We start from the raw sequence: 27959 nt of genomic DNA on the forward strand, positions 1-27959 counted from the left end.
AGTGGGAGCTGTTGGGCTAGGAAGGAGGACACGTATCTATACATGGATTCCCTCCAATTTCTTTCCCCTTGTGGAATTTTGTTTATCTTGAGGGCTGTATAGCTTTGTCCTGTGCTGTTAACAGTACAGTAATCATAGACTCTCGTTTTTGCTTTGAACAGGATGCCAGCGATCCATAGGCCTTTCTAATGGGAAAGCCAAGGTGTGCAATTACAGTGGGTGGTATTACTGCAGCAGCTGCCACGTGGACGACAGCTTCCTCATCCCAGCACGCATAGTCCACAACTGGGACACTTCAAAATACAAGGTAGGCCCAGAAACCGGTTCACTGCATAACAGCAGTCTGTTTGCATGTTGTCACATGCACTATAAAGACAACGACATAAGCATTTGAAGCAAACTTGACTAGGTAGTCTCATAAAAGCTACAAGATCTTTTCCTACTTTCTGCTCTGTTGTGTTATCTCCCTCCCTTCTGTGGTTGTAACTACCGGGACTCATGATGATTCCCAGTTTTCTCTCGAGCTTCAGTTTTTCAGCTGAAAGTGAGGTCTGTGGAATTAATTGCCTAATGTACATCTCGACTTCAGTTTTCAGCCTAGTTGTCTTTGAGATATGTGAATTGGTTAGCTGCATTGTACAGCATTTTCACTCTTGCATAAACCAGGTACTAGAAATTGGCAAGGCGAGGGGTCTAACCCCGCACTGGAGTGGTACTTTAGGCTTAGGATTCTTTTATGATCCTCTGCCTGCCACGTAACAGAGAATTCTGCTCCCTGATCTGACTAGAACTGTGCTGATCCTTCTGCCTGAATATTATCACATCTGTCTTGAATGACCCTTCCGTCCAGGTGCTGGGTACAAAAATAGTCCGTATAATTGTGTTTGTTTACCTCCTTGCTAATAGATGTCTGAGACTTGCTTTCATTGTAGCTATAGCACCTGGGAACAAGGTAGGTGGAAAGGGGACCTGTAGCTTTGACCTCCCTTTGAAGGGGCGTGATCTTTGAAGTCTAAAACGAACGTGGAAATTGTGAGTGATCAGTTGGCTTACATTCCTGGGCAGCGTCGCCTCCTTTTTTACACAGTAACCATCCACATCTTCACTGTGTTCAAATGCCTCCTTCTCATCCTTCTTAGTATATGACCTTGCCTCCTTTAAGGAGAACACTGAGGCTACAAGATAGGAATATGAATACCTACAAGTCCTGTGTACACCTCAATCTCAGTGTGCCCCAAGTGAGCTTTATCACCCTCAGCTCATGCCCTCCCAAGAACACGTGGCTCCTCTAGTCAGCACTGCCAGGGCCGGTAGACATCCCTGCTCTGCCTAATCAGTTAGCAGAAATCAACTGTGGCATTTTAGCTCTCAAGGTCGTGCTGTCTACTTAACCCGTGACTCCACCACACTCACTTGAACCCTCACTCAAGGGAAAGAATTCAGTAGCTTCCTAACTGTGTTTCCTGTCTTCAGTCTTGCCCCAGCAATATTCCAAAAAAAAAGTTCTAATTTGCCGCCCAAAATTTTGCTCCAAAAAAGTCCTAATTTCGCCTTGGGTAAATTTTGATCCTTCCTCAGTCTCAGTCCCTTCATATTCAGGGTGACTATAATAGTATTACCTATTGCATAAGGTTGCTCTTTGCTTAAATAAATGAATCACTGAGAGCACCTAGTGCTGTGCCTGGTATATAGTAAGTGCTCAGTTAATGCCAGCTTTTAACATGTTTCTACCTGAGGTCAATACCACTCTCTTAGCTTGGCATAAAGATCTCTGTGATCTTCGGTCCCTGCCTTTGTAGCCCCTTCATCCACTACGTTCCCTGCCCCATGAGCCTCTTCAGCAAGATCTTGCTCTTCCTGCTCCCCAGTCCTGCCGGGCCATTCACACCTCTTTCTTTCTCTTGCCCTCCTTCCACACAGCAAACCCTAAACCCAGCTGAAACCTCATTTCCTCTCCTGATTCTGTCCTTCCCCTCTCCCAAACAGAGCCTTCATCCTCTCCCCTGCATCTTGTACTTGACACTCCGAATACAGGCTATAAATATATTTGCCATGTGTGTATTAGATAAAAACTTATTTAGAGGGAAAGAACACTGGTTGGATTTGGTTTAGACAGTTTAGACTAATCTGCTTGGAGCAGGGCTTTGACAGCTGAGAGAGGTGTGTGGAGGGGGTGTGAGTGAGGCTGTCCGAGCCCCACCATCATTGAGGGCTTAGGCTGGTGGCACCTGCCAGCAGCCGATATGCCGATCAGTGGAGCCAAAGCAGGAGAGGTGTCCCTGAATGAGGAAAATGAAAAATCTGGGCATAGTTTATGAAGACACGAAATGAAGGAAGAAATCCATATCTGTTTGCAGTGAGCTGTAGAGGCCACCCAAACCGTCAACGATCAATTTAGCCATCACTGACGCTTGCAACCTTTCTATGAGGCAGGCATTTTGCTGTGGTGGTCATTCAAATGACAAGGTTTGATTTTAAGAGGATAGTAACTAATTGAAGATATCAGGTACCCTCACTTCATCCATGCTGCACGTGAGGAAAATCTCCTTTGTCAGACCATTCCTTCTCAGGATGTCAGTGGACAAGAGAAGATTTTAAAGCAAGAGCAGAGCTGGTCGATTTTATCTGGATCATCTCTCACGGGCATTAAGTAACTACAGTATATTCCATTTAGTGTGGTGTCTGTCTGTCTTTGCTCAAATGCAGGATTTAACTTAATGTTCCTAATTGTGAGGATCAATTCAGACCTATCAGTTTCCAAAACCAGACATCTTTCTGTTAGATCTGCCTGCTCTCCCTAATAGCACGTACGTGACTGGCTTGACTATCCATTTAAAAGAGTGAAAAAATGGTCTCGCAGAGCAGGATGAAATCTGTCATCTTAAGCGTTTCCTTGTCTGTCCTCTGGGGTAATAATAATCCTAATTATTTTTAAAGCAGGATTTCATCTATTTTCCGGTATACATCCTGCAAATTGAATTGAGCTCCAGGATTACCCAGCAGCTAAACCCTATCCTCAATTTCTAAAGCCATTTTCTAATGAAATTCTCTTTGACAATAAGATAACTCACCCCGCCTCCCCACACCATTCAAAAATACGAAGCATGACAAAGAGGTGGTAAGAAACTCAGACTTAGCCTCAACTCTTCCTAATAGTTCCCCTCCATTGTGCTTTTAAAAAATATTTTTGTATCCTAGCCTGAATATTCACATTCCATTTAGCTAGGGGTTTTCCATGTTACATAAACCATTTCCTGTCTCTATTATCTTGAGAGGCATTCAAAGCAAGCTCTATTGCCCTTGCAGAGCTGGAGAGCCGTTCGCTGATGGGGAAAACCACTTGTTCAGAGCCATTTGGAGATTTTGAGAACAAATTGTAATTAAACTTAAGATCTCCTGATTCCTCCTCCATTAGCCCACAGTGCCTGTTTTAACAGGACCAAGTAGTGTGTGGTTGGGATTGATTTCATTAAGGCTTTCACCATGATTTTTCAGAGATGGGAAAAAAATACTGGAAGAAAACCTTATACCAAAGCAATAAGTGGTTATCTGACTGTGTGGTAAGATTATGGGTGATCTTTTTTTTTTTCCTTTTTCAATTTTTATTCTCCAATTTTCAGTAGTGTGATTATATTATTTTATAAATTTTAACTGTCACTTAGCTTCATATATTCTGTTTAAGAGGCAGAGACAAATGTATTTGAAAAAAATAAATTAAAATAAAACTTAAAGAAACAAAAAAAGAAAATATGTATTAGAAATTAATGTTTTTTAATGCCTCAGAATTATGTTTATGTTTGTCTTGTCCTGTGATAGAAAACTTCAGTGTGGACTAACATGGTGTGAGAGGCCATTTTTCTGTAAAGAAATTGCCTTGCACTGCTATTCTTTTATTCTTCTGTTATGAATATACTTTCAGAAATCTCAAGATTCAGAAAGTACAAAGAGTGTATGCATGTAGATAATCTCCCTCTCACCTCTTTCTCCTACCCACCCTGTTCTTCTTCCCTCACGCAGGCAAATTACACAAACATGTGTTTTCTTACATAGAAATGGCAGTAGGTGATACAGTATATGGGCTACTCTTAGAGAACTTTCCACTTAGGTCATAAAACTCTTCCTTGGGCTTAAATATATATATAGTCACTCCAAATTCCATCGTGAATTTTACACACACCCCCCCCAATTTATCCAACCTGACCTTTTGGGGGATTTTTTGATGGACATCAAGGTTTTTCCAATCTTTTGCTCTTACAGACAGTGATCCAGTGAATAGCGTTAGGCATCATTTTGAATATAAGTTCCTTCATTTATGAGTGAGATTACCTGCAGATAATTTTCTAGATGTAGGTAAGTATGTGGAGCGAGATGGATGTTGCCAAACTGCCCTCAGTCAGTGTTGTGTTCTACTGCACTTTTACCTGTGTCTTCTTGCAGGTGCCTTTCTTCCCTTCTACCAGAACATCAGCTGTCATTTCTGTTGTCACTGTGCTGCCTCTAGTGTCCTTTCCCTTTTCTACTTTATTACCTCTAAATAAGTTGTGAACTTAGAAACAAATCACCAAGCTATTAGAAGTATGTTTAAAGTAAAAGTGTGAGGTTCAAAGCCACAGCCAGAGTATTGTCAAGTGCTTATTTATTTGTCCAGCAAGCATTTATTGAACAGGGATTGTGCTCACCGTTCTAGGCTTTGGGACACAGTCTCTGTCTCATCGATTTCTCCTGAGGGAGAAAGACAGTAAAGGAATACACAAATAAGAGACTTCTCGATGAATGAAGTGTTACTGGACTTTAGTTTTTCATTTTGAGTTAAAATCAAATGGGAACCTTGTATGCCAATGTATTGCCTAGTTATATTATAGGTTAGTCTCTATTTGTAGACCACTTGCTTGCTGTTTGTCTGGGGAGGAGGGATCGCCTCTTTTAAAGAGTAATGAGCACATAGTTTATGGTAGAGTTATTAAAAAATAAAAAGAACTGTGAGTGTAAACAGTGCTAAAAAGCGCAGAGCAGAGTATCTGGAGATCTTATGATTCTAATTATTTTGGTTCCAATTCTGCCACAAAATGACCACAGATAAGTCACCTAAGCTCTCTGGACTCAATTTTCTCTTCTAGATTAGTTCAGCATTTCTCAAAGTGTGCACCATGGAACACTAGCAAGTTCTGTGCATGTTAATAGTAGTTACTCAAAAAGAGGGTCCTGTAGATGGGCCACAGGGAGATCAGCTTAATAATCTGAACAGGGCCCCTCCAGGAGAACACAGTCCTGGGAGCTCCCAGCTTGGCAAGAGGATGAATCTAGGTAGAGAAAGATGCTCCTTCCTCCCATTGGTGGGCGGAGCCCGGGCTGGATTTCATCTCCCACCACACCCTCCGCCTCCCCAGCAGCCTGCACAACTTCAACAGCTGCCTTGTCTGTACTCAGATATGTTTGGGACGTGGCTGGGGTAAGAGGGCTTTCTCTAGTACAAGATCTTCCAGGGCTTTAATACACTAACTTGCTATACTTTGAGTAATCAAGAGAAAAATGATGTGTGGCATATTTCTTGTGGGACCTCAGAACATCTGTTTTGCAGGATTAGTGTTCCTTGGAACACAGGTTGAGAAAAACTGAACTCGATTATCTGTACCAATCCTTGCTATTCTAAGATTGTGTTCTCATCTGTTTTATTCTGATACATTTTCCTCTCTTAACAAAAGCTGGAGTCCTCGCTACTGCCATCGCCACCGCCACACCATCTCCAACTTGCTGTTTGCCCCATTGCTTTAGTACCCAGGGCTCTTTTCTGTGGGGGGCATGCTAGGACACTCTTCTACATCCTCTCTCTCAGAATTATGTGAACCTGAACAACATTCAAGAACTCTGTTTTTAAGAGGTAGCTCTCACCAGCGTAATAAATCTATGCACCAAGGATGCTTAACGTTCAAATTAAATGACGCGTGTTTATTTATAAATGCATATGTGTATGTAGCAGGTTTTGGTCATTATTAATTTCAAGCTAATTATGGCCTCATGGCTATTTTCTGCCTCAGGGGTGTGAGGTGGGAACACACCCATCCCCCCCCCCCCGCCCCGGGCTTCCTCCTCCTCTGCTCCCTTGACTCACGGAGACGCAGGGCTGTGAAGGAAGAACCAGTTCACAAACTGCAATGCAGTCACAGCTTTGAGTTCTTACAGCTTAAACTATTCTGTTACAAGGTTAAAGAGCTATGGGAAGAATTTCATTTATATTAATAATAATAAGAATTAAATATCTAGTAAAATACTAACAAGTCAATAGGTAAATGAACTATATGGACCCTATAAAAACTTTTTAAAAGGAAAGAGCATTGGGCTCATGCATCTGCACCTGTGAGCCAAGTTTTCTTATCCATCAGAGGCAACACTCGGCCTTTTCATGTTTTCCATACGTTCAGTTGGCAGGAGGCGGGACAGCAGCTCTCAGCTTTCAGGTGAAATTGTAGTCGGTGTTCATGTATAATCCACATAATATTTATATTAACTAGAAGGAAACTTTTTGTCATGTAAACTTTATCACCTAAGAATGTCATTGGCTTCCTTCTCTAAGTAACTATATATATTTTTAAACATTTTCTTTTTTAAAAAGCTGTTAAATTACAGCTGAGTTTGAAAGTGCAATCCTCATGGACGGCCATTTGGAACTTAGGGAAAAAAAAAAGTGCTCTATTTTGCAAAAATGGCATTTCATGCCGAATTCTGAGTTCTCTCAAACAGTTCCTCACCAGTAAATGACTCATTCTCAAAAACAAGCATGTGCTCAGCCTTGCTGCCCAAAATGGCTCCGCTCGGCAGCAATTTGTTCACCTCCTCGGGCAGCCACGGTCACAATATGCTCTGTATTCTTAACCTAGTTAATAACCTCGTGGAACAGTGCCTCAGACATTATTGAAACTAGCTCTGTTTTTGTTTTTAGTAATTTCAGTTTATGAATGCTGATGTCAGTCGCTGCTGTCCCATTTGTCTTACTGCTTTTACTGTCTCTGTAAAAGACTTTCCCCCCCTCCTTTTGGGCTTAAGTGCCACCTGAAGAGAGAAGCCTTTTAAGGCCTGGAAGACTGGCCAGTGCCCTTTGTCCTTCTGTTCACCTACTAAAAGGTAGCATTGTTAACCTAATTCAGCAGGGCCCTGACTCAGTGTAAACACTGCTCAATAGCGCCAGAAAGACTAATTGAATTGTACAATACATCATTTTTCAGCAACAGTTTCAAGTGGATTGTACTTCATTTTCCAGAACACCATTTGCTTTTTTCCTCATTTAAGATATTTAAATATAGCAAATATTTAACCATGATAAATAAAATATATTTGAACCCAGTTCGGTCTTTCCCCACTGAACTGTGAGCTACGTGAGGACAGGGCTATGCCCGTTTTACTCTCCGCTGCACGCCCGATGCACCCTGCAGTGTCTGGCACGGACCCGCGACTCTGTGCCTCAAAGTGAGGCATTACTTAGTCCTGCCAACTGTTATTTCCAGTATAGTAACACAGTCAAAGGGTTTGGCTAATCCTAGGTGCTTGTTTGTGAGCTGGAGTTACAGAGATGGTAAACTTCATTAATTTTAACTCTGTAACTCTGCAGGACCCCAGGATTGTGCAACACAGCAGGGACCTCAAAATAATTGCTTTTAAGGAAAAAATAATACTTTTATTAGAAAAGAAAGTTGATGCATGTTTTGCATCTCTGTAAGGAACAAACTTTTCTATGAGCTTTACAATGAAAGATAGTATTGAATTTCATAAATATGTTTTCAGTCAATACACAGTAGCCATACATTTAGTTATCTTGGGTGTTCAATGGCTGTGTCTGCTTATTGTACTCCCCTCCGTCCCGTCCTTACCCACCAAGTGAATTTCTACTTATCTGTCCAGACCTGGAGCCTGCGTCACCTGCTCTGCCAGGCCTGGCGTAGCTCCTAGCTCCCTTGTCCCAGCACAGTTGACTTCTCCCTCCTTTAAGCTACCACCATATTTCTTTAGTGGCAGATGACAGGCTATGTGCTACCCAATATTTTGTTTTAAATATTTGTCTATCATACTAAACAGTGACGTCCCTTAAAGGTAGGGACTGTATCCTATTTAACTTCATTAATAAGCTTCTAGCCTAAAGTGTGGAACATAGTGTGTTTTCCATTTTGTTTTTAATAAGCAAAGTTGTTTGTTTTGTTTTTATGATGAGTTCCAGCCTTACTCCCAGTACATGAGGGGTTTCGGTGGAAACCTGAAGGGGTTTTGCCTTCCATAAATAGAAACTGAGCCAACTCTATGTATCACTAGTGAATCCTTGTCTGTTTCAGTGAATTGGAATGTACAGATTATCTGTGTGTTACGCATTATTTAAGCAACTCCTTCTGTCTCTTAGATGAATTGGTTTCTACTATTTATTGTCCTGATAACAAAGACATTTTACAATCAACTTTTCATCGTTAACTACCAGAGGTAGAGATAGACTTGGATGAATATATTGGCCACAGGCCATCCAAATTCAAAGTTGTTCTAATAAGAAAAACTCCTTTCTGCTCACTAAAGTGTGTGTTTGAGCCTGTTTTCTATGCATTGAAATTATTCTGCATATAATTTTTTCTTTTTTGAAATATTCTTTTATTCCTCTTGAATTTTATAATATGTGCATGTTTTACCTATTTTTTGAGAGCGGTTTCTTATAAAAAGCACTATAGAACATACATACATACATATATATGCATATACATATATGTATTTTTAAAATTAGTGAATCTTAATTCACTTTAATTTTTTTACTTTTTATTTTGAAATAATTAAACAGTCACAGAAAGTTGCCTAGATAGCACAGAGTGGTCCTGTATCCCTTTCACCTAGTTTTATCTCCATTGGTTACATTTTAAATAACTAAAGCATAATATTTTTTGAAAACCAGAAAATTGACATTAGTAGTGTATTAGGTCTGTATAGTTCTGTGTCATTTTATCACGTGTGCAGATTCACATAATCATGTAATCAGGAAACAGAATTAGTGAATTCCTTTGAATGTCAAGGTTACTTTTACCAGTTGAGCTTCTGGAAGAGGGAAAGAAAAGCCAAAATTTATATTTAGTTAAATGGGCTCCTTTGTTTGGCTGCGATACTTAAGTTACGGTTTTTAGTTTGAGGAGGTGTTAAAGCCTGATGACTCACCAGAACTGATTAGGGACGTTTATTTTGTAGGTGTCTAAGCAGGCCAAAGAGTTTCTGGAGTACGTGTATGAGGAGCCCCTGATCGACATCCAGCAGGAAAACCCCATGCTGTACCTACACGCCGAGCCCCTGGCCACTGTGGTGCGGCTGCGGCAGCGGCTGAAATCGCTGCGAGCCTATTTGTTCAGCTGCCGGGCAGCCGTGGCTGAGGATCTGCGCCGCAGGTAAGAGTCATAAATGTCAGATGGCTCCAGTTTGTTTTTCTTGCCTGCCCTGGGAGGGCGGTTAGATGATCTCCAGGGGCTTTGCCAAGGCAGACCGTCTTGAATGCGGCAGTTCTCCCTCTGGGCTCATCTTTGACATTTCCTCCGAGGTCCTCTATCAGGTTGAGCCAAGCAAAATGAAAACAATATCTCAGCCTAAGTGCAGGCTTTTAACCCAAGAATCAAGCTCCCAAGATGGCAACGGCCTCTCTTACCTAAAGGGTAACTTGAAATAGTGATTGTGGCAGTGTCTTTGTGGGTAACTTCTGTAGCATCTTAAACTTTTCCCCATTCAATTCTTATTTATCATCAGTAAAACCAAGCATGTTTGAACTATTTCATAACTTAAAAACATTTCGTAGTAGGCTATAAGTAGGGGGCTATTCAAGTCTTATTTTCCATAGAGAAAGGCACTTAGTAAGTGATGCAGGCGGTAGAGCTAGAATTAAAATGCGCAGGCCCGGGTGCTTTTTTATAGCGTTTTTGTCTCAGAGTTCACAGTGTGCACAAGTCTATACCAGGCTCCGGTCCTCAACGTCAAATTGAAATGAAATGTGCCTGCTCTCATCAAATTCCTTCTTTTACAGTTAGATTTTATTGGCATTTAAATTCTCACTTTTGGCATATACAGACTAGCTTATACTTGATATAATTGTTGATGGTGTTCATAAGTCTCTAAAAATACCTTTTAATTTTTTCTGTTTTAATAGAAATGACCAAAAGCATACGTTAGTCATGGACTTTGGAGGTACGCCTATGTGCATAAGAACCTTTGGAAAGTATTAAAAGTGATACAGTTTGCTATTTGAGATACAATTAGATCCAAAGACATTAATATAACCTCAGGCATCTGAAGAAGACATCTTAAAAAGAACTAAGTGTAGATAGTGAAGAATACATAATATCTAGACAAGCTCTCATAAAATAATAATGAAAAGGCAGCTGCCATAAAGCGGAATACTTCTTAGTGGTAGTCATTCTATTACCTAGTTGTTGTTTTTTTTTTTTGGTGTTTTTTTTTTTTTAAGAAAGCCCTAGAAATTGGTCAGGATTTGTTCTTATAAAGTCTAGGCAAATGTTAATTTAAAAATGTCAGGGCTTTCCCTGAAGGAAAGTAAAATTATATCTCAAACTAATTTACCAACTAAATTGTATACAAGTTTTTTAACATTCAAAGTATGTTTCTTCTATTATTTTCAGTACCTTTTGGCCTTCCTCAAAGCTGGTTTTTTCTTGTGCCTGTATTTTTAGATGGTATTAAAATTTGTGCATGGGAATTATGTTAGATATTATGTTTCTGATATGTTTTACTTTGGTTAAGTATGCTAAACAGGGCATACATTTAGAAATTAAATAGGAGATCCTCCCTTCATATGGATGACTAAGACTACCTCTGCTGTTCCTACAGTCTAGTGGTTCATTTCCGTGTACTCTGCCTTATGTCCAGACTACCAGAAAAGGAATGGAAATTCTAGAAGGAAGGCACTCCCAAGGCTGTGAGAATGAAGACAGTATTTTTTTTCTTTCCCTTGATTTTTCTTCTCTGGCCTTGTTCATGACCATTATGTAGTGCAGTGCCTGGCACAAGGTAGATGCTAATAAGTATCGAATGGATAGATGGAAGGAAGGAGGGTTGGATGAATGGCTATTGATAGTGTCACTTTAAATCACTGAACAATGGCTAGTAGCCCAATTTTAAGGAAAGAGTCATCTTCAAATTCTTCTTTTTCTTACTTCCCTATGTTACTTAGCACAGTGTATGACCCATCTGAAAACCTCAAAAATAGTTGCTGAATGAACAAATGAACTAAAGAATAAACCTAATCAGTCAAAAAAATATTTAGCTGGTTCTGTTTCTGGGCTAAGTCTGAAATCTTCCCTTTCCCTCTCACTTCCAGCACAGCACCCTGGTTCCGCCTCAGGGAATTGCACCTTCTGTCTGTCTGTCTCACTGAGTCTCTTCCCTCTCCAGTCGACCCTTCGCATGAGACAAATTTCTAAAGTATGGGATTCCAGATCTGCATACTGCAGTTCATTATATTCAAGTTCATTATATTGCTCTACCCTCTCAAATATCTTGCACTTCACACACAAATAATATTGTTATTTTAGCTTTTCCATACTTTCATGCTTGAGGTTACCATGTCTTTCCAGCCTGGCACCGAGCAAAATATACCAGTCACAAGCGTTCTTTGTACAGCTTTTGGTTGGGGGGCAGGGAGGGGGCCTAAAGGGAGAGGCTGGTCTTCTTGAGTTATTTAAAATCTTTTTGATTTATTTTGAAATAGGACTATTCAGTGAAAGATGTCTAAGAGATTTTCTGGGATGTGTCCATACTTCTTGCAGCTGGGCCATACTTAATATGAATTCAGTCTACAAAAGTAACCATAAATACCAAGGAGAACGATTGCGCACCTACTATGCTAATATCCTGTCCCCGCGGGTCATCTCTTACCTGTGTCTCACTTTTATATGGAATCTGACTTTTTAAAACAAAATTAGTCAGCAGCACCTTTAGGGACGGTCAGCTTGCCCAGAAGCTGATCCCTTTGTTTTGCCCGGAGATACAACAAATGCCGAGATGTTTAAACAATGAGGGAAACCTGCTGGACACGACTGATCTTACATATCCTTGATAGAAATTAAAAGAGAGAGAACTTGATAGGCAAGAGGGGAACAGAAAAGAGTAAAGAAAATCCAGTTCTTATCTCAGCGTACAAGGCATTCTCTCCTTGCCTGGGTTTTACCTCGGTGGAAGAGTAGCCATTAATCTCCAGCAAGTAGGCCCAACATGCTGAAGCCTTGTCAGCACCGTATAAACAGAATAAAGCAAACTGTTAATATTGCTGTCGTGAGAAAACCGAAAACAGACTGATTAATTGTATCGGCGCTCGACCGCCAGGGAGCCAACTTTGGTTGTCGCCTTATTAGGGAAGTCACAGTTTGCTTTTAGTCTTTTCATTATGATGGCCGTCCAGTTTTCGCCCTCACTGTTTTTGTTATTGTTGTTAAATGAACGCCTTGTTCTTGAACTCATACGGCAAATCCTGACTGGCATAGGTGATTAGTTTAGAAAAAGTCAGTGTCTTCCATGAAGTCTAAAATGTTTACAGTGCTGACAACTCGCTGTTTCTGAGGACTCCCAGATGGCGACCCTGAGGGACTGGTTCAAGGCCTAGTTAACTTTTCATGAGAGGAATTATTTACAGTGTCCACACATGAAGGTGCATGAAGAACTCTGAGGAAAATCTCAGCACCGGCAGGACATCTGGGTCAGCAGCCCTTAGGGAAGGCCCTGGGAAGGCCCCTGAGAAGAGCGGGCGGGGGCCTCAGCCCTAGGCTTCCTGCGGAACTCAGGAACAGTAGGGTATAGGTGTAAATCAGAAGTCACGGCTGAGCACCGCCCTCAGACGTGTTTGGCTTGGCCTTTCAGAGATGGCCCCGCCAGGTTTTTAAATTGTTGAAATAGTTGCAAACATTAAGTAATCAGGAGTTTTCGTGAACACACAAAATGAAGCTAGCTCACTGGATTCTCGGAAAATCAGACGCTCTGATCTGCACAGGGCTTCCCCCATTCCCGGAGGGCAGTGATCAGCTTGAGACGCTGGGCTCTCTACTCTGCCTCCGTCTCTGTGCTCCTGTTGTCTCTCCCAAGACACAGTGGCATTTGGTATAAAATATGTCACTGCCTTGTTTTTCTTATCCCCGGCCTGTTTCATTTGGTTATGTTGGTACCTGTGCCCGTGTAAGATAATTATGATTTTATCAATTAAGAAGTACTTTCCCATAAATATGTTATTTGTTCTTTACAACAGCCCTTATGGGTAGGACCGAGGATTTTTAGCAAGAACAGAAAGAACTGTGACTCTGAGATGCTATGTGGCTTGCCTGAGGTGACAGAGCTGGTGAGCAGTAGGTCCACAGGCTTTCTATCGCTAAGATCGCTTCTGCCTTCCCGGGTGCGTTTGCTGTTGGTGCTGGTGACGTCCAGAGGTCTCCAGACTCTTAAGAGGAACTGCTTGTAATTCTTCTGAAGCCTTGGCTGAGGTCATCTAGCAGAGTATGAAGAAAGGCAGGGAGGTGGCATGCAGTACTGTCCCATGCGCAGGAAGGTGGGAGGGCTGACACAGGCACCCTGTGCTCACTGCCAGCCCACTCAGCCTCGGAGAGGAAGCCATGACAGCTGGCTTGGCGCTCACGAGTTCATTTTCTCTAGGCGGCCGTTTACCAGGCCCTTGCAGTTCACAGACCTGTAAATTTAAAACAAAAATGTGGAGACATCTATAGGACTGTCTTATATATGTCTATAGCCAAAACAAACTTAAACATTACCACCTGTTTCTCACTATCATTTCATAAAAGAACATAGTAACACTAAAAAAAAAATGTATGCAAACAACCTCAGAAATCAAACAGCTTTTTAAAAATCAAATAGATTTAAATTTATTCTATTTTTTTCCCCTCATTTTACCTTGTACTGCTAAAAGCATCGCCAGACTGATACCAGCTGTTTGGACCAGCTTTTCAGAAATCCTGATTTAAGTCATATTTTCTCTTCTGAGTGGAGTGCAATCATCCAATCCAGGGAAAGACATTCTAGAAATTAATGTGGGTACTTCAGCATTTTCCATTCTCTATCAAAATGTGATTTGGGGACTTGGGGTGCCTGGTGAATCCAAAGTTTCTATTATGATATAAATTGAAAACTGGCTTTTCTCCAACACTAGTTGAGGCCAATAGGCAATATTAAGTCTATTCTCTCAGTTACTTAGAGCAGAACTGTGTTGATTGGGTGAAACAGTGGTCCTACTTGGCTTAGACCATTATGAAGCAATTTAAAGTTTCATATTCCCTTAAGACTCCCAATTAAGCTTAATTAAGAGTCTCAAGGGAATATGAAACACAATTCTTCAACCTTCTAAACCACCTTTTCCTGTCTTTGGTTTCACATTTTATTTGAAATTATATCCAGCATTAGTTCTCAGGGACATATCAGCTTTACTGAACAATGAGAAATATCTATGATAAAGATCACCATTTTTATTAACATTATTTATCCTGGTGATTACCAGGAAAAAAAATAATGAGTGTATGTGTGTGTTGTGAGAATCTCATTGCTGCTTCTTCCTTCAAGGAAAATTTGGCAGCTTGCTGAGATCTTAGAGGAGTCCCCATAAATGTCACCTGACATTTTCCCTTTCCACTCCTTCTCTTGTTACCCTAGGGAGAGCTGCCTTTCTAGTGAATTCACTGGAGGGAAGCTAAGTTCAAAGGTTGAAGTGTCCTTGGGATGCCTATCAATGTGTGTGTCTAAAACTGAGCTCCTGATATCCCTGCCTTCACTCCCTTTACAAGCTCTGCCTCCTGCACACTTCCCCACCTCCATCCAAACTCCCTTCTCTCACATTCCACATTCAGTCCATCAGCGAATCCCGCCAGCTTCACCTTTAAAATACACCCACTCGTCACCGCTTCCATTGCTAACCACCCAGGGCCAAGCCACTGTCTTTCCCCTGAATTATTTCCCCTGAATCCTTACAGTAACCAGTCTCCCCCTTCAGCCTGTTGTTAAGGGTATAGCTAGAGTTGACTTGTAGCTTAGATGATGTCACCTCTGATATAAACTATCTAATAGCTTCACCTCTTGCTCCAAGTACAAGCCAAGGTCCTATGTGGTCTCATCCCCCATTACCTCTCTGCTTTTGTCACTACTTTCCTTCTCATTTACTCTGTTCCAGTCACACTGACTCTCTGTTGAGCACACCTGGCAGGCTGCTATGTGAGTTCTATACTTTCTCCTTCCCCCAGAGGACTGCATAGCTTACTTCCTTACCTTCTTTATGTCTTTTCTCAACTCACCTTAATGAAGCATCACTGACCACTCTATTTAAAATTGCAACCAATGAATAGTCACAGAGATGTAAAGTATGGCATAGTGAATAGTCAGTAATACTGTATTAACTATAGAGGTGGCAAATGGGTGTAAGACTTATGGAGTAATCGCTTTGTAAAGTATATAAATGCTTAATCACTACGTTTTACACCTGAAACTAGTATAATATTGTATGTCGACTGTAATTGAAAAATAAATTAAAAAATCATAATAGTGACAATCTGAAAAAACATTTTATTGTTGTTCAGTTACAATTGTCCCAGTTTCCCCCACCGTTGTTCTCCCCTGCCCCATCCAAACCCCTTCTCCCCAAGACAATCCCCACACCATTGTCTTTGTCCATGGGCCCTTTATACATGTTCCTTGACTTACCCCTTCCCCTTATTTCCCTTGTTATCCCCCTCCTCTCTCCTGTTTTTGCTCATTTGTTTTGTTGATTAGGCTCCACTTATAGGTAAAATCATATGATATTTGTCTTTCACTGCCTGGCTTATTTCACTTAGCATAATGCTTTCCAGTTCCATCCATGCTGTTGTGAAGGGTAGGAGCTCTTCTTTCTTTCTGCTGCCTAGTATTCCATTGTATAAATGTACCACAGTTTTTTGATCCACTCTAAAAAAATTTTTTCAATGAAAAAAATTGCAACCATTGTCATACACTTCCTGTGCTTCTTTCTTTTCAGCCTATTACCACATAACATGGTATTTTATTTTGTCTGTCTTCCACTCTTAGGCTATTATTTGTAGGCACAGAGGTTGGGCTTTGCTCTACCTGTACAGCCTATGCGGTGGCCCTGCTCTGCCCACCAGGTATAAGCTACGTAAGGGCATGGCTTTTTAATCTGTTTTGTCCACTTCTGTCTCCCCTAGACCTAGACCATACCTGACGTATAGTGGGAGCTAATAAATATATCTTGAATAAATTAATTAGAAGAATAAAGTACTAGCACCAAGATTCTACCCACTTAATTTGGTCAAACATTTTTCTTATTATAAAAAAGAAAGTACTGTTCATCATAGAAAACCAAAATATTTAAGAAAGCCCCACATTATTCTACCACTTTGGTGCATATCCTTCCAGACTTTTTCCTCTGAGCTTCATACTATATGTACTTCTTTTAACCCAATTACTCACTCAGTATATTGTATCATTTTATGCCAGTAACTATTTGTCTAAAGCATCATGAATCATTGAGCAAAAATGGTGTTTTGCTGTGTTTGCACACCTATGTATTATTGACCTTGGAAGAAGTAAATGAGGATGTTATTCAGTGTACCCAACAAAAGATTGCATGAGCTAACAATAAATTAGGTGGGAGAAATCATTTCAGGGCAATACCTCCTCTTGTCCCCTACCTCACCCCATCCCCCAAAAAGTCAGATGTATTAGATGGAGGTATTTCTGTTACAGAGAGAAAAGATTGCACACTGTTCTGAATTGAATACACTTAATTAAGAAAGCCAGCTTATTAAGAATGTATCTCCTGGGGTAGCCCCATTCTTAAAACACAGTCTACACAAACTGGACTTACTGTGCCTCTGAACTGCATATGAAGAATACCTTATAAATGAAATCTGAGATATAAATGTGTAGTTATTAGCCAACAAAGCCTGGTTAATATTGAATTTTAGAAGAAGAGGCCCATTTTAGCAACAATATTATCACAAAATTAGTCTCAAAATTAGTTTCATTAAGAACCACTAATTATTAGCACTTCCAAGTGTATAGATAACCCTTTTTTAAGCTCAATAAATGAATACAACTCATGTTTTCTGTAAGACTTAATATTAGCCAGCCATTGTGGATAGTTTTGAAGTTAGCTAATTAAAAGTGTCATTAGCTGCAGTTGAGGCTTTAGTCTCAACAGATTAGCTGTGTGAACCTATCAGGAGTCAGAAACGACTAAAACACAGGATATCTTTTTGATAGTTTTTGAAAGCAATCATTCTCATTCTACATCAAGAATTCCTTTTCCCCTGGATGACCTCTAGAACTAAGGTTTTCAAGTCATCCAACCTCCTGATCTCCTAATAGCTCCTCCCCCTTCATTTTCTCTAGAATCCTCATTTAGCAAATTATAAAAATACCAATATCAACACTCTAGAATGGACCTACAGACTCTCTAAAAAGAAGACAGTGTTGTTCAAAACTTAACAGATAAATAAACTTTGAAAAAAGAACTCTGGCAAGTTATATATTAATTTCACTATAATATACACATAGCTTTTTATTTACTCAGAAATCCTTCAGGAAGTTAGAAAGTAATTTTATGAGATTACATGAAAGATACATAACCTTTCTAAAGTTATTTTCTAAGAAACAGCAAAAAATCAAATTTATTGCAGGAAAAGTGTTATATTCTTGGGACTGTTAAAAAATACTGTAAGAATTTGAGCTAGGAGCTATAATAACTGTGTTATATTCTGTCACTCTTATAATCAGACCCAAGAATAATCACAACCAAAATTACTTCCCAAGTATTTCTACTCCAGGGAGATTGTTGCTAAGAAATTTAAGCACAATTTCTGAATGAGCGGGAAAAAGAGACCCTTATTTCCCATAATCATCTACCCAGATATAATATCTGATGTGATCTTGCCACTTTTCATCCAATGAGATTAGCAAAATGAGTTATCTAGAAAAAAATGATTGAAGTTTGTTTCTTCCACACAGGTTGCTATCAAAATATCTGCCTTTGATTTCAAATTGTTTTTCCATTAGCTGGGAGCATGGCTGGACATATGAGTCCTGTCCACATCCAGCCTAATGTAACTATTTCAGGAAGAGTTTGCAGCTCGTATCAAGAACACCAAATTGCATCTCCCTGGAGATGCTTCGCGGTGCTTTTTGCTGATCTCGGTGTGGATGTGTGTGCCCTCCAAAGGAAAGACACCAAGGCTCTCAGCTCAGTACAAATTACCTACCCTGGAGCATGTATTCTTGGAAAACACAGTAATAATACATGAATAAATGATTTTCCTTTTTATATGATTCCTTATGCACCTCTATCCATATTCTTCCTATAGACACTTATAATTTAGAATCAAAATTGGAGGATGTGTTTTGCTGTTGTATTGTCATTTTGACTTTGTGGGGGGGGGCGAGGTGGGGGGAGGAGAGGTCTTTCCTTTAAAGCCTATGTTACATGTGTTGTAATATTTCCTTTGCAACTTTTTTCTTTTTCCATTTTAATCATTGGGTTTTTAAATGCCAGTTGTGCAACTCTAAAAACTGAGCTTCAGGGAAATGGCAATATTATTAAATCTATCAAAAATCCTGCAAAGGGTCTGCCTACTTCAGAGCCTAAGTTCCTTTTCTATCATCAGCATCAGGGCTTGGTGGAAGCTGAGTTGAAGTCCTCAGAAATTAGTCAGGTTAAATGAGTCTTGATATATTTGACTCCGTGTACTGGTACAGAATGGAATGAGGACCCCCTACCTTTTTTGTAAAGACTCCTGCCTTTGATTTCATAGGCAATTATCTCTGCATTTTTAACCTGAAGTACCAGCTGCATAATATACGGGCTCTGAATCATGTATGATCTTTTCCCTTAATTTTCATCTTTTCTCACCTTTCTCATTAGAGCAATCTATAATGAAGCCTAAGTTACCTGCGCGATGTGTCAGGCAATTCTAAAGATAATAAAATAGAAAACGTTAGCACTAGAAATGACTGTGCTACTTGGTTTTCATGACCCTTTAGCAGCTTTCTTCATTGCTCTTTGGTGTCAGAGAATGTGATCGTGCCACCTGCCAGGGACAGGTGAGTGAAGTGTCGAGTTGACTCTCCTCACATTTGTCCTTTGGCTCCCGTGTCGGAACCAACCAGATGAACTTGCAGTGGCATGAGCGGGGCTGTCCTTGTGGTCAGCCTGCTGGAGAAATGCTGTCAGACCTGATGATTAATAGGCTTGCGGTGCAGTGAGGTCACTTAATGGACAGAAAATCCAAAACACAGCAGCCTCATCAGAAAACAAAAGGCAGCAGCGCACTGCAGCAAAAATCCTGTTTACCAGATGACTACTAAGTCAGAGCACCTTCAGTCAGTTTGCAGCTTTTGGTTCCTAATATGTTGAAGTTTGGAGGGAACATTGGAGAAATCAGTAATTACCTTTTGACATGTTAGTAAAAACGTGAAGTATTTCAATTAAGAAAATGCAAGGCATGTGTGTGTGTGTGTGTGTGTGTGTGTGTGTGTGTGTGTATTTGAAAGAGCTTCCAGCTGGTCCCCATTCTATTTCCTTGAAGCCTTTCCAGAGCCAGGCGCCCTCAATTATCACAACTTTTGTATCTGCAGCTTCTGTTTCTACACTGGCTTCTCCATTTTATCATGTAAATATGCCCAAGTCTCTCCCACATTTAAGAAAAGAATCCTTTCTTAGTCCTACATCCTTCTTTAGCTATGGCCCAGCTTCTTGCCTTTCCTTCCAAGTTAGCTTCTTACAAGAGTCGTCCGCCCTTGGCCCCTCTGCAGTCTGGTTTCCGTCTTCCTCCCTAGAGCCATCTGTCTGCGGTCACTCATGGATTCCCATTTGCCAGACCCAGCAGGCACTGTTCAGGCCTCGTGAGAGTCTTCCCCACATTATTTGACCTCTCTGCTGCCTTTGCTGCCGTTGACCCCTTTCTTCCTTGTTGAAATTCTTTCCTTCCCTGATTTCCCTGACGCTCGTTCTTCTGCTGTTTCTCCTCCCTGGCGAGCTGTTCCTTGCCCGTCCCCTTCCTGCAGCTACTCCGTAAACAGTGCTGTCCTGCCAGGGTCCATTCTTCCTGTCGCCCTGACACGGGCTGTCCTGGCTGTGGTTGATTCTCATGGCTTCACCCAACACTTCTCGGCTGGGGGCACAGAGATCTCCTGCCTGACTCTGGGCAACTCTCCTTGGCCATTTCACCAACGCCCCCAGTCCTCTGCCCTGACAGCTGAGCTAGGTTTCTCCCCAAACACAACTCCTCTTCCTTATCCCCAGAGTCAGTAAATGGAACTGCCATTTACTGACTAGACCTCGCTGGAAAACTGTGAGTGATCCCCAACTCCCTCCTGGCCTTTGCTTCCTGTTAGTCATCATGACCCGTGCATTGTTTTTGAACCCCAAGCAACTGTTTAAATTCTGTTCAGGCCCCCATCGTTTCCCATCTAGTTTACCAAAACAAGTATCCATCATTTCACCCCCTGCCCCCATCCCATTCTGCTGACATTGTTCTTTTAAAGGCGCAAATCTAACCCTGTCCTTCTCCCACTTGAGGCACTTTCATGGTACCGCACCTATTTTAGGGCACTCAAGGCTTCTCCTGTCGGGCGACATTCTGCCTTTCTAAGCTCACATGCTGCAGCTTCCCCACCTCACATGTACACACGGACAGCTCCTTCATCGACACAGGCGGCCGGTCCTCTGAGAGCCTGTCTCCCTCTGGCCTCTCTGTTCTTACCCACCTTCGCCCTCCACCTGGAGTGCCCATCCTTCCACTCACTCAGATTAACTTGGACTTGTCGGTTCCCTGAGGCCTTGCCTGGCCAGGTACTCCGCAGGCCTCCCTCGCCCTGCATGCATGACTACAGACCTCAGCACTGCACCTTGTGAACTGGCACGGCTGCTCACTTGTCTGTTTACCCCCACTGGTCTGTGTACTCCCTGGTATTTAAAAAACTCCACCTGGACCCCCCAAATCTCTAGGTCCTAGCACAGTGCCTTTCACATGTCATGTACCCATTGTCTGCTATTGCAGTGAAATACATGCTGAATTTAGGTCCTGATTCTCGGTTTTCACCATAGCAGTAACTCATACAGGTCATAGGCTGGGCTTTATTTACGTTAGTTCACGGGAAATATGATCATATGTAGTGTTTTCTGACAAACAGTGCAAGTAATCATCCATTCTTTTTTGAATACATTAATAGCAAAAGTTAATGCTGTCTTGGCCTTCTCAAGGGTGTGCCAAACTCTGCCTCCCAGACATGCAGGCTTGCCAAGTGGCCCCCAAAGCGGCTGCACATGCATCTCTGCGCCTCCTGCAGCGCCGCTTCGGGCCCCTAATCAGATCTGCCTCAGGCCCCGTAATACTACCTGGGCAGGCCTTGGGCCTGCGTGTTCCCCACAACCCCTTCCACCAGAGTGTGAGGGGAACTGACCCCTGGGAGTCCCTTCTTGTCCCCTCCTAAAGAGCTCTTGGCATTATCTGTACTAAAACAGCTGTAAAAAAAGCTGATTGGCATTATCTGTACTAAAAGTCTGTTTTTTTACGGCTACCACTAAATCTGGACACAACATCTTCCCAAGACACAATAGGCTCAGGTCCTTTATCTTTTCTGCATATATTGCATTTTCCAGTGCTTCATGCCTGTTATGACTGACCTCATGTGAATTATAGCATTAGACACTGAAGAGTGATAGAGAGGAGACAGTAGATAAGGTGCTGCTGGAGGGGCTTAGAAACTCTTCTAAAAGGAGAGAGAAAATAAACCTTTGTGAAATATATTTATGCACATGGAAACACTAAATAAATACACAGCTAACTTCGGCTGTACAAATAATGTTGAAGAAATATTAGAAATGACTGTGCCACAGGTTGGTTGGTTATTGTGAGAAGACAAATAATGAGCTGTTTGGAAGCAAGAAGGACCCAGCCTAGTAAGGAAAAGCTCAGAAATAAAAACCACACATCTATGGTAAATTTATAACCAAAGAGCCAAGAACGTACAGTGGCAAAAGGACAGTCTCTTGAGCAAATGGTGTTGGGAAAACTAGACAGCCACATGCAAAAGAGCAAAACTGGGCAATAAGCTCCTTTGACATAAGTCTTGGCCATGATTTTTTTAAATCTACCATCAAAAGCAGCAAAAGCAAAAATAAACAAGTGGGACTACATCAGCCTAAAAAGCTTCTGTATAGCAAACCATCAACAAAATGAAAAGCCAACCTTCTGAATAGGAAAAAATAATTGCAATTCATATAGCTGATAAGGGGTTAAAATCCAAAATATATAATATAACGAATTCATACAACTCAGTAGCAAAAACACACACAAGAAAACACCAAATATCCAAAATATATAACAAATTCATACAACTCAGTAGCAAAACACCAAATTGATTAAACAATGGGCAGAAGATCTAAATAGTCATTTTTCCCAAGAAGACATACAAATGACTAAAAGGTACATGAAAAGATGTTCCATATCACTAATCATCAGGGAAATACAATCAAAAGCACAATGAAATATTGCCTTACAACTGTTAGAATGGTCATTATAAAAAAATTTTTAAAAAGTGTTGGTGAGGATGTGGAAAAAAGGGAAGTCTTATGTACTGTTGGTAGGAATTAAATTGGCACAGCTACTATGGAAAACAGTGTGGAGTTTCTTCAAAAATGAAAAATAGGACTACCATGTAATCCAGCAATTCCACTTCTAGGTATTTATCTGAAGAAAATGAAAAGATAGCTGCACCCTCATGTTTATTGCAGCATTATGTGAAATAGCCAGTTACGGAAACAACTAGAAAATATGATATACACACACATGCACGCATACATACATACATACATACATACACACACAATGGGATATTATTCAACCACAGAAAAAGAATGAAATTTTCCATTTGCAACACCACGGATGGACCTTAAGGAAGTTACGCTAAGTGAAATAAGTCAGACAGAGAATGGCAAATACCTTGTAATCTCACTTATCTTGGAATCTAAAAACAAAACAAAAAAAGGAACCAAACTCACCGATATAGAGAACAGATTGGTGGTTGCCAGATGTGTGTGTGTGTGTGTGTGTGTTGTGGGGATGGGTAAAGGGAGTCAAAAGGTATAAACTTCCAATGATAAAATAAGCCGTGGAGGTCATGTACAGCATGGTGACTGTAGTTAGTAACACTGCATCTCATGCATGATGGATGTTAAGAAGACTTACTGTGGTGATTATTTCACAATATATACAACTGTTAAATCATTATGTTATACACCTGTAACTAATACAGGGTGGGGCAAAATAGGGTTATAGTTGTGACTATACAAAAGACAGAGTTCATTCTTGTATTATTATTAATCATTGTATTATTTTCCATACAAACAACAGTAAACCTACTTTTGTCCCACCCTATATAACATAATGGCTTATGTCAATTATACCTTAATAAAATTTTTTAAAACAACTGGATGTTGTCTTTATTGCTTATCAAATATGTTCATTGACATATCCACCAGCAGTTAGCACAACATCTGGCTCATTTTGGGGACTTGATAAGGGTTTGTGGACTGGATAACTGACTGGCTATGGTACTCTAGTAAGGGAATATCAGTATGATTTCATTTGTAAATTAATAATAATGGTTATATCCCTTATGCTCTCAGTCATAGAATTTTTGGGTTTTAGAGCAGAATAACTTTAAGTAACAAAACACTATAGGTAATGCTACCCTGCATTTGTTCCTGCTACAGTTCATTCTAGTTGCCTTCCTTCTTCTAACTCTAGCTGACCTCTGTTTGCAAAAAGCAACAGAAGAGGCAAAGCTAATTTTGAAATGATTTTCTAGCCTATTCACTTGGTTCACTGTCTTCATTTATCAGCTCTGCTGCCACCTTGCTTTCATTTTACCTTATTTAAGGTATTTCATCAATGGCAATCACTTTTGGGAGAATGATTATGCCTCCCATGCAACCATGCTCAAACATCCTCTGTCCCTGTATCAGATCATCATACATTACTATTCTTGTAATCCCACTGAAAGACTGTGTTTCCTTTTCTGCATGTACATTTGGGTCTCCAGTTTTCTCGCAAATATTTAAGTGTGTGTGTGTGTGTGTGTGTGTACTTACAGCAAACTGACTTTAGTTAATAATACTGCATATATATGTGTGTGTGTGTATACATACACATATACATATACATACACACACACAGTAGTCCCCCCTTAACTGTAAGGGATATGTTCCAGCACCTCCAAAGGGATGCCTGAAACCACAGATAGTACTGAACCAAACATACTATGTTTTTTCCTATGCACACATACCTATGAAAAAGTTTAACGTATAAATTAGGCATAGTAAGGGATTAACAACAATAGCCAATAATAAAATAGAACAAGTACAATACTAAAAGAAGGGTTACTTGAACACAAGCACTGAGATACCACCAGTTAATCTGAAAACCAAGATAGCTACTGAGTGAAGGATGGTTGGCACATACAGCATGGATATGCTGGGCAAAGGGATGACTTCTATCCCAGGTGGGATGGAGCAGGACAGCACGAGATTTCATCATGCTACTTAGATTGGTGTGCAATTTAAAACTTATGAATTATTCCTGGAATGTTCCATTTAATATTTTTGAACGGCAAGTAACTGAAACTATAGAAGTGAAACCACAGATAAAGGGGGACTACTGTATTTTTAAAAAATCTTTAAATGCAATGTTGTATTCAGGATTGGCTCCTTGAGCAGACAAAGGGCATTAGTGATACAATTGGTGAAATCTGAATGAAGTCTATAATATACATAATAGCTCATTTTTTAGTTTTGATCAATGTACCATGGTTGTATAAAATATTAATATTAGGGGAAGCTGGGTAAAGGGAGAAGGAATGATTTAATCTCTAGGATTTGTCAAGTAATGCATACTTAATTGAAAGACTGAATAATGAATTTCCTAGTAAGCCGGATGGATATTAGATCAGTGGTTGTAAACTCTGGCTGCACTAATTATCAGGAGAGTTTTTGTTTAACACTGATTTCTGGGTGCTACCCATGCTCATGCCCTGTTATTTTCTAAAAGCTCCCCAAGTAATTCTAATAGACAGCCAGGGTTGGGATCAACCATGTCAGACCATTCCAGAAATAAATACCCCACACATTACTCTCTTTCAATAATCACACTGTATTGTAATTACCAGTTTATGTACCGGTAGTTCCTTCATTTGACTTTATGCTTCTTGAACTCAGATACTAGCATTGTCTGATTCATAATTGTCTTCCTAGTGCCTCGCACATAGTGGACAGTCATAAATGTTTATTTAACAAATTGATAGTTTCTTTCATTTAGACACAAGAAAATTGCATAGTACCATACAAGACAAAGAGAGAATGCTAGAACCACGAGTTTGGGGGTGTGTGTGTGTGTGTGTGTGTGTAGTATTGTTTTCTAACCATTTACAGTTTGGTACCTGTCTCCTTATCCATAATCTATTGTTTGTTGTTTAAGTTCACTCATTGTCACTTACACAGATGCTATGAATTGACAGCAGCAAAAGTTACTGGGCTTTGTCAGGGAGTCCCAATTTGAATTATTTTGTTCCATTATTCCCATTTGTACCTTGGTTCTAAAACTTATCATCACTATACATGTAAGAGGATAGCTCATTGGTGTGACATTGAGCACTACTGTCCCTGCTTATAAAACCCATAGGAGCCTCCGGACAAAGACACATAGATTGCCATCCCAGTGATTTTTCTCAACTGCAAAATCTATTAAATTAGGCATAGGTTAATGGAGCTGGAAAGATATTTAGAGAATGGAATTCAATCACCTTCATTCAACAGTGAAGAAGCTGGAGTAGGTTTTGTGACTTGCTAGAGATGGCACAGCTTGTTAGGGACACAGCTGGTACAAGAAACCTGGTGCTCTGACCCTCGGGCCTGGACCCCTCCATGGTACTGACAGCACCTTGGATTCCACTAGAAATCAAAGATCAGACTTTTACTTCCATCTTGCTCTCTGTGTTGGGAAGAAAAATATCTGAAAAAAAAGGCCTTATTACAGATTTCTCATAGAGTATAAGGAGGAGTTCATGTGGAAAGGGGAGAAGACAGATTAAAGGGATCTTGAATGAGATTTTGAAACTTACCAGGAAAAAATGTGTTTCTGTCCTTGTTTTCAGAATTTTCCCCAGAGAATACCTCCTTCAACAGATCCACCTGTATTCCCTCGCCGATCTGCAGCAGGTAAGTACTCAGAGGGACCATTTCATTCCGTTCTTTCCCTGGGGAAGTGTCTTTGTTGATTATGGTCTTGGCACTGAATTTGGCCATGCTAAGGTAGTTTTCTTTCAAGCCCTAATAATTGATTAATTTATCTTCAGAATGGAAAACATGAACTTAGTATAAGAAGATATTCCAGGACAATAACAAATGTTGGCAAGGACATAGAGAAATTGGAGCTCTCGCCCATTGCTGGTGGGAATGTAAAGTGGTACAGCCATTGTGGAAAACACTCTGGAGGTCCCTCGAAGAATTAAACAGTTACCATATGACCCAGCAATTCTACTCCTAGATATACCAACAAAATTGAAAACATATGTCCCCTGTAGCACTTAATAAATGCATATTCATAAGCGCCAAAGAATGGAAACAACCCAAATATTCATCAACTGATGAAAAGGTAAACAAAATGTTGTATATCCATACAATGATTATTTGGCCATAGAAAGGAAGTACAGTGCTGATATGTGGTACAACATGAACGCACCTAGAAAGCATCATGCTGAGAGAAACCAGACAGAAAAGAATATGTTTTATGATTTATTTAAATGAGGTGTCCAAAACAGGCAAGTCCATGGAGATAGAAAGTAGATGAGTGGTTACCAGGGCCCGGGGAGGATCGCAGAATGAGGGGCGACTGCTAATGGTCCGGGGTTTCCTTTGGGGCTGATGAGAACGTTCTGGAATTAGAGTGGTGATGGTTGAACAACGGTGCGAGCACGCTAAAGAACACTGAATTGTGTACTTTAAAAGGGTGTGTCTTATGGCATGTGAATTATATCTCAGTAAAAAAAATTGTACGAGGAAAAAAGGTATAAAAGCAGTGACTATAGTAAACTCTTTGTGCTCAAGCCACACAGTTGGATGACTTTAAATTTTAGTAAAACGTAACAAAGCAGGCAAGAGTCAAAAGCATCTTTTTATGCTTTTTTTAGTGTACGTTCTTTTAATGATTGACAGGTTAGCAGCCAGGAAGAAAACTGACATTTGTCCATTCAGCCCCAAGTTTTGAATATGTTAAGCTTTGGTTAATCATTTAAATCAGCCACTCCCTCCCTAAGAAGACACTAAATGAAGGCATATCTGTTGATTCTTTCAAGAGTTAATTTTAAAAAAAATTGCAACAACTTTCAGAACATCTCCAACTACTGTTACTCTGTTCTGTTGTTTTCCTCTCTGGTTGTTTTCCCCAGAAGAAATGAGGTCAACTAGAAAGCTGTACAGATCCTTCAATCATTTTAAGACTTTTTAAAAATTAAATCTTAAAAGTAGTTTAAACTTAAGACTTTTGTGGTCTCTCTGTCCCCTAGAAAAAGGAAATTTATTTTGAATGGTCGAAATAGCTTTAGAGCATTTAGTTGGAGAAGTCTGAGAGAATACTAGAGTTTTAATCCCCCTTGTGCATTGATTTCAAACCTGCTTGTGCATATCAGCCCCCTCCACTCTTTCAGCCCTGCCGGCCCATCACCACGGATCCAGTTGCAGTGATGTGCTGGCTGGGATGGGAAGGGATCTATGTTTAATCACGATTGCCCGGTGGTGTTCAAGGGGAAGCAGTGATGAAAATACCCATTACGCATTTATCTATTTTCTAGAGCACTACCTGGTCATAGTATCTGAGCACCAGACTATCACCTGAGAAGTATGTTGACAATAT

At 40.4% G+C, this 27959-nt stretch overlaps 1 protein-coding gene across 1 annotated transcript in view; it reads left to right on the plus strand.

Annotated features, from left to right (window-relative positions):
• PLEKHM3 (pleckstrin homology domain containing M3) overlaps positions 1–27959 on the plus strand; it is a 167013-nt gene that overhangs the window by 64969 nt on the left and 74085 nt on the right. The window contains exons 5-7 of the mRNA XM_054585747.1: positions 162–307; positions 9205–9398; positions 26203–26266. Coding sequence (XP_054441722.1) covers positions 162–307; positions 9205–9398; positions 26203–26266 — 404 coding nt within the window. The remainder of the gene's footprint in view (positions 1–161; positions 308–9204; positions 9399–26202; positions 26267–27959) is intronic.

The sequence above is a fragment of the Pteronotus mesoamericanus genome, unplaced genomic scaffold (genome assembly GCF_021234165.1).
Source record: "Pteronotus mesoamericanus isolate MK-2021 breed Mesoamerican mustached bat unplaced genomic scaffold, CSHL_Meso_final contig_90, whole genome shotgun sequence".
Taxonomy (NCBI): Eukaryota; Metazoa; Chordata; class Mammalia; order Chiroptera; family Mormoopidae; genus Pteronotus; species Pteronotus mesoamericanus.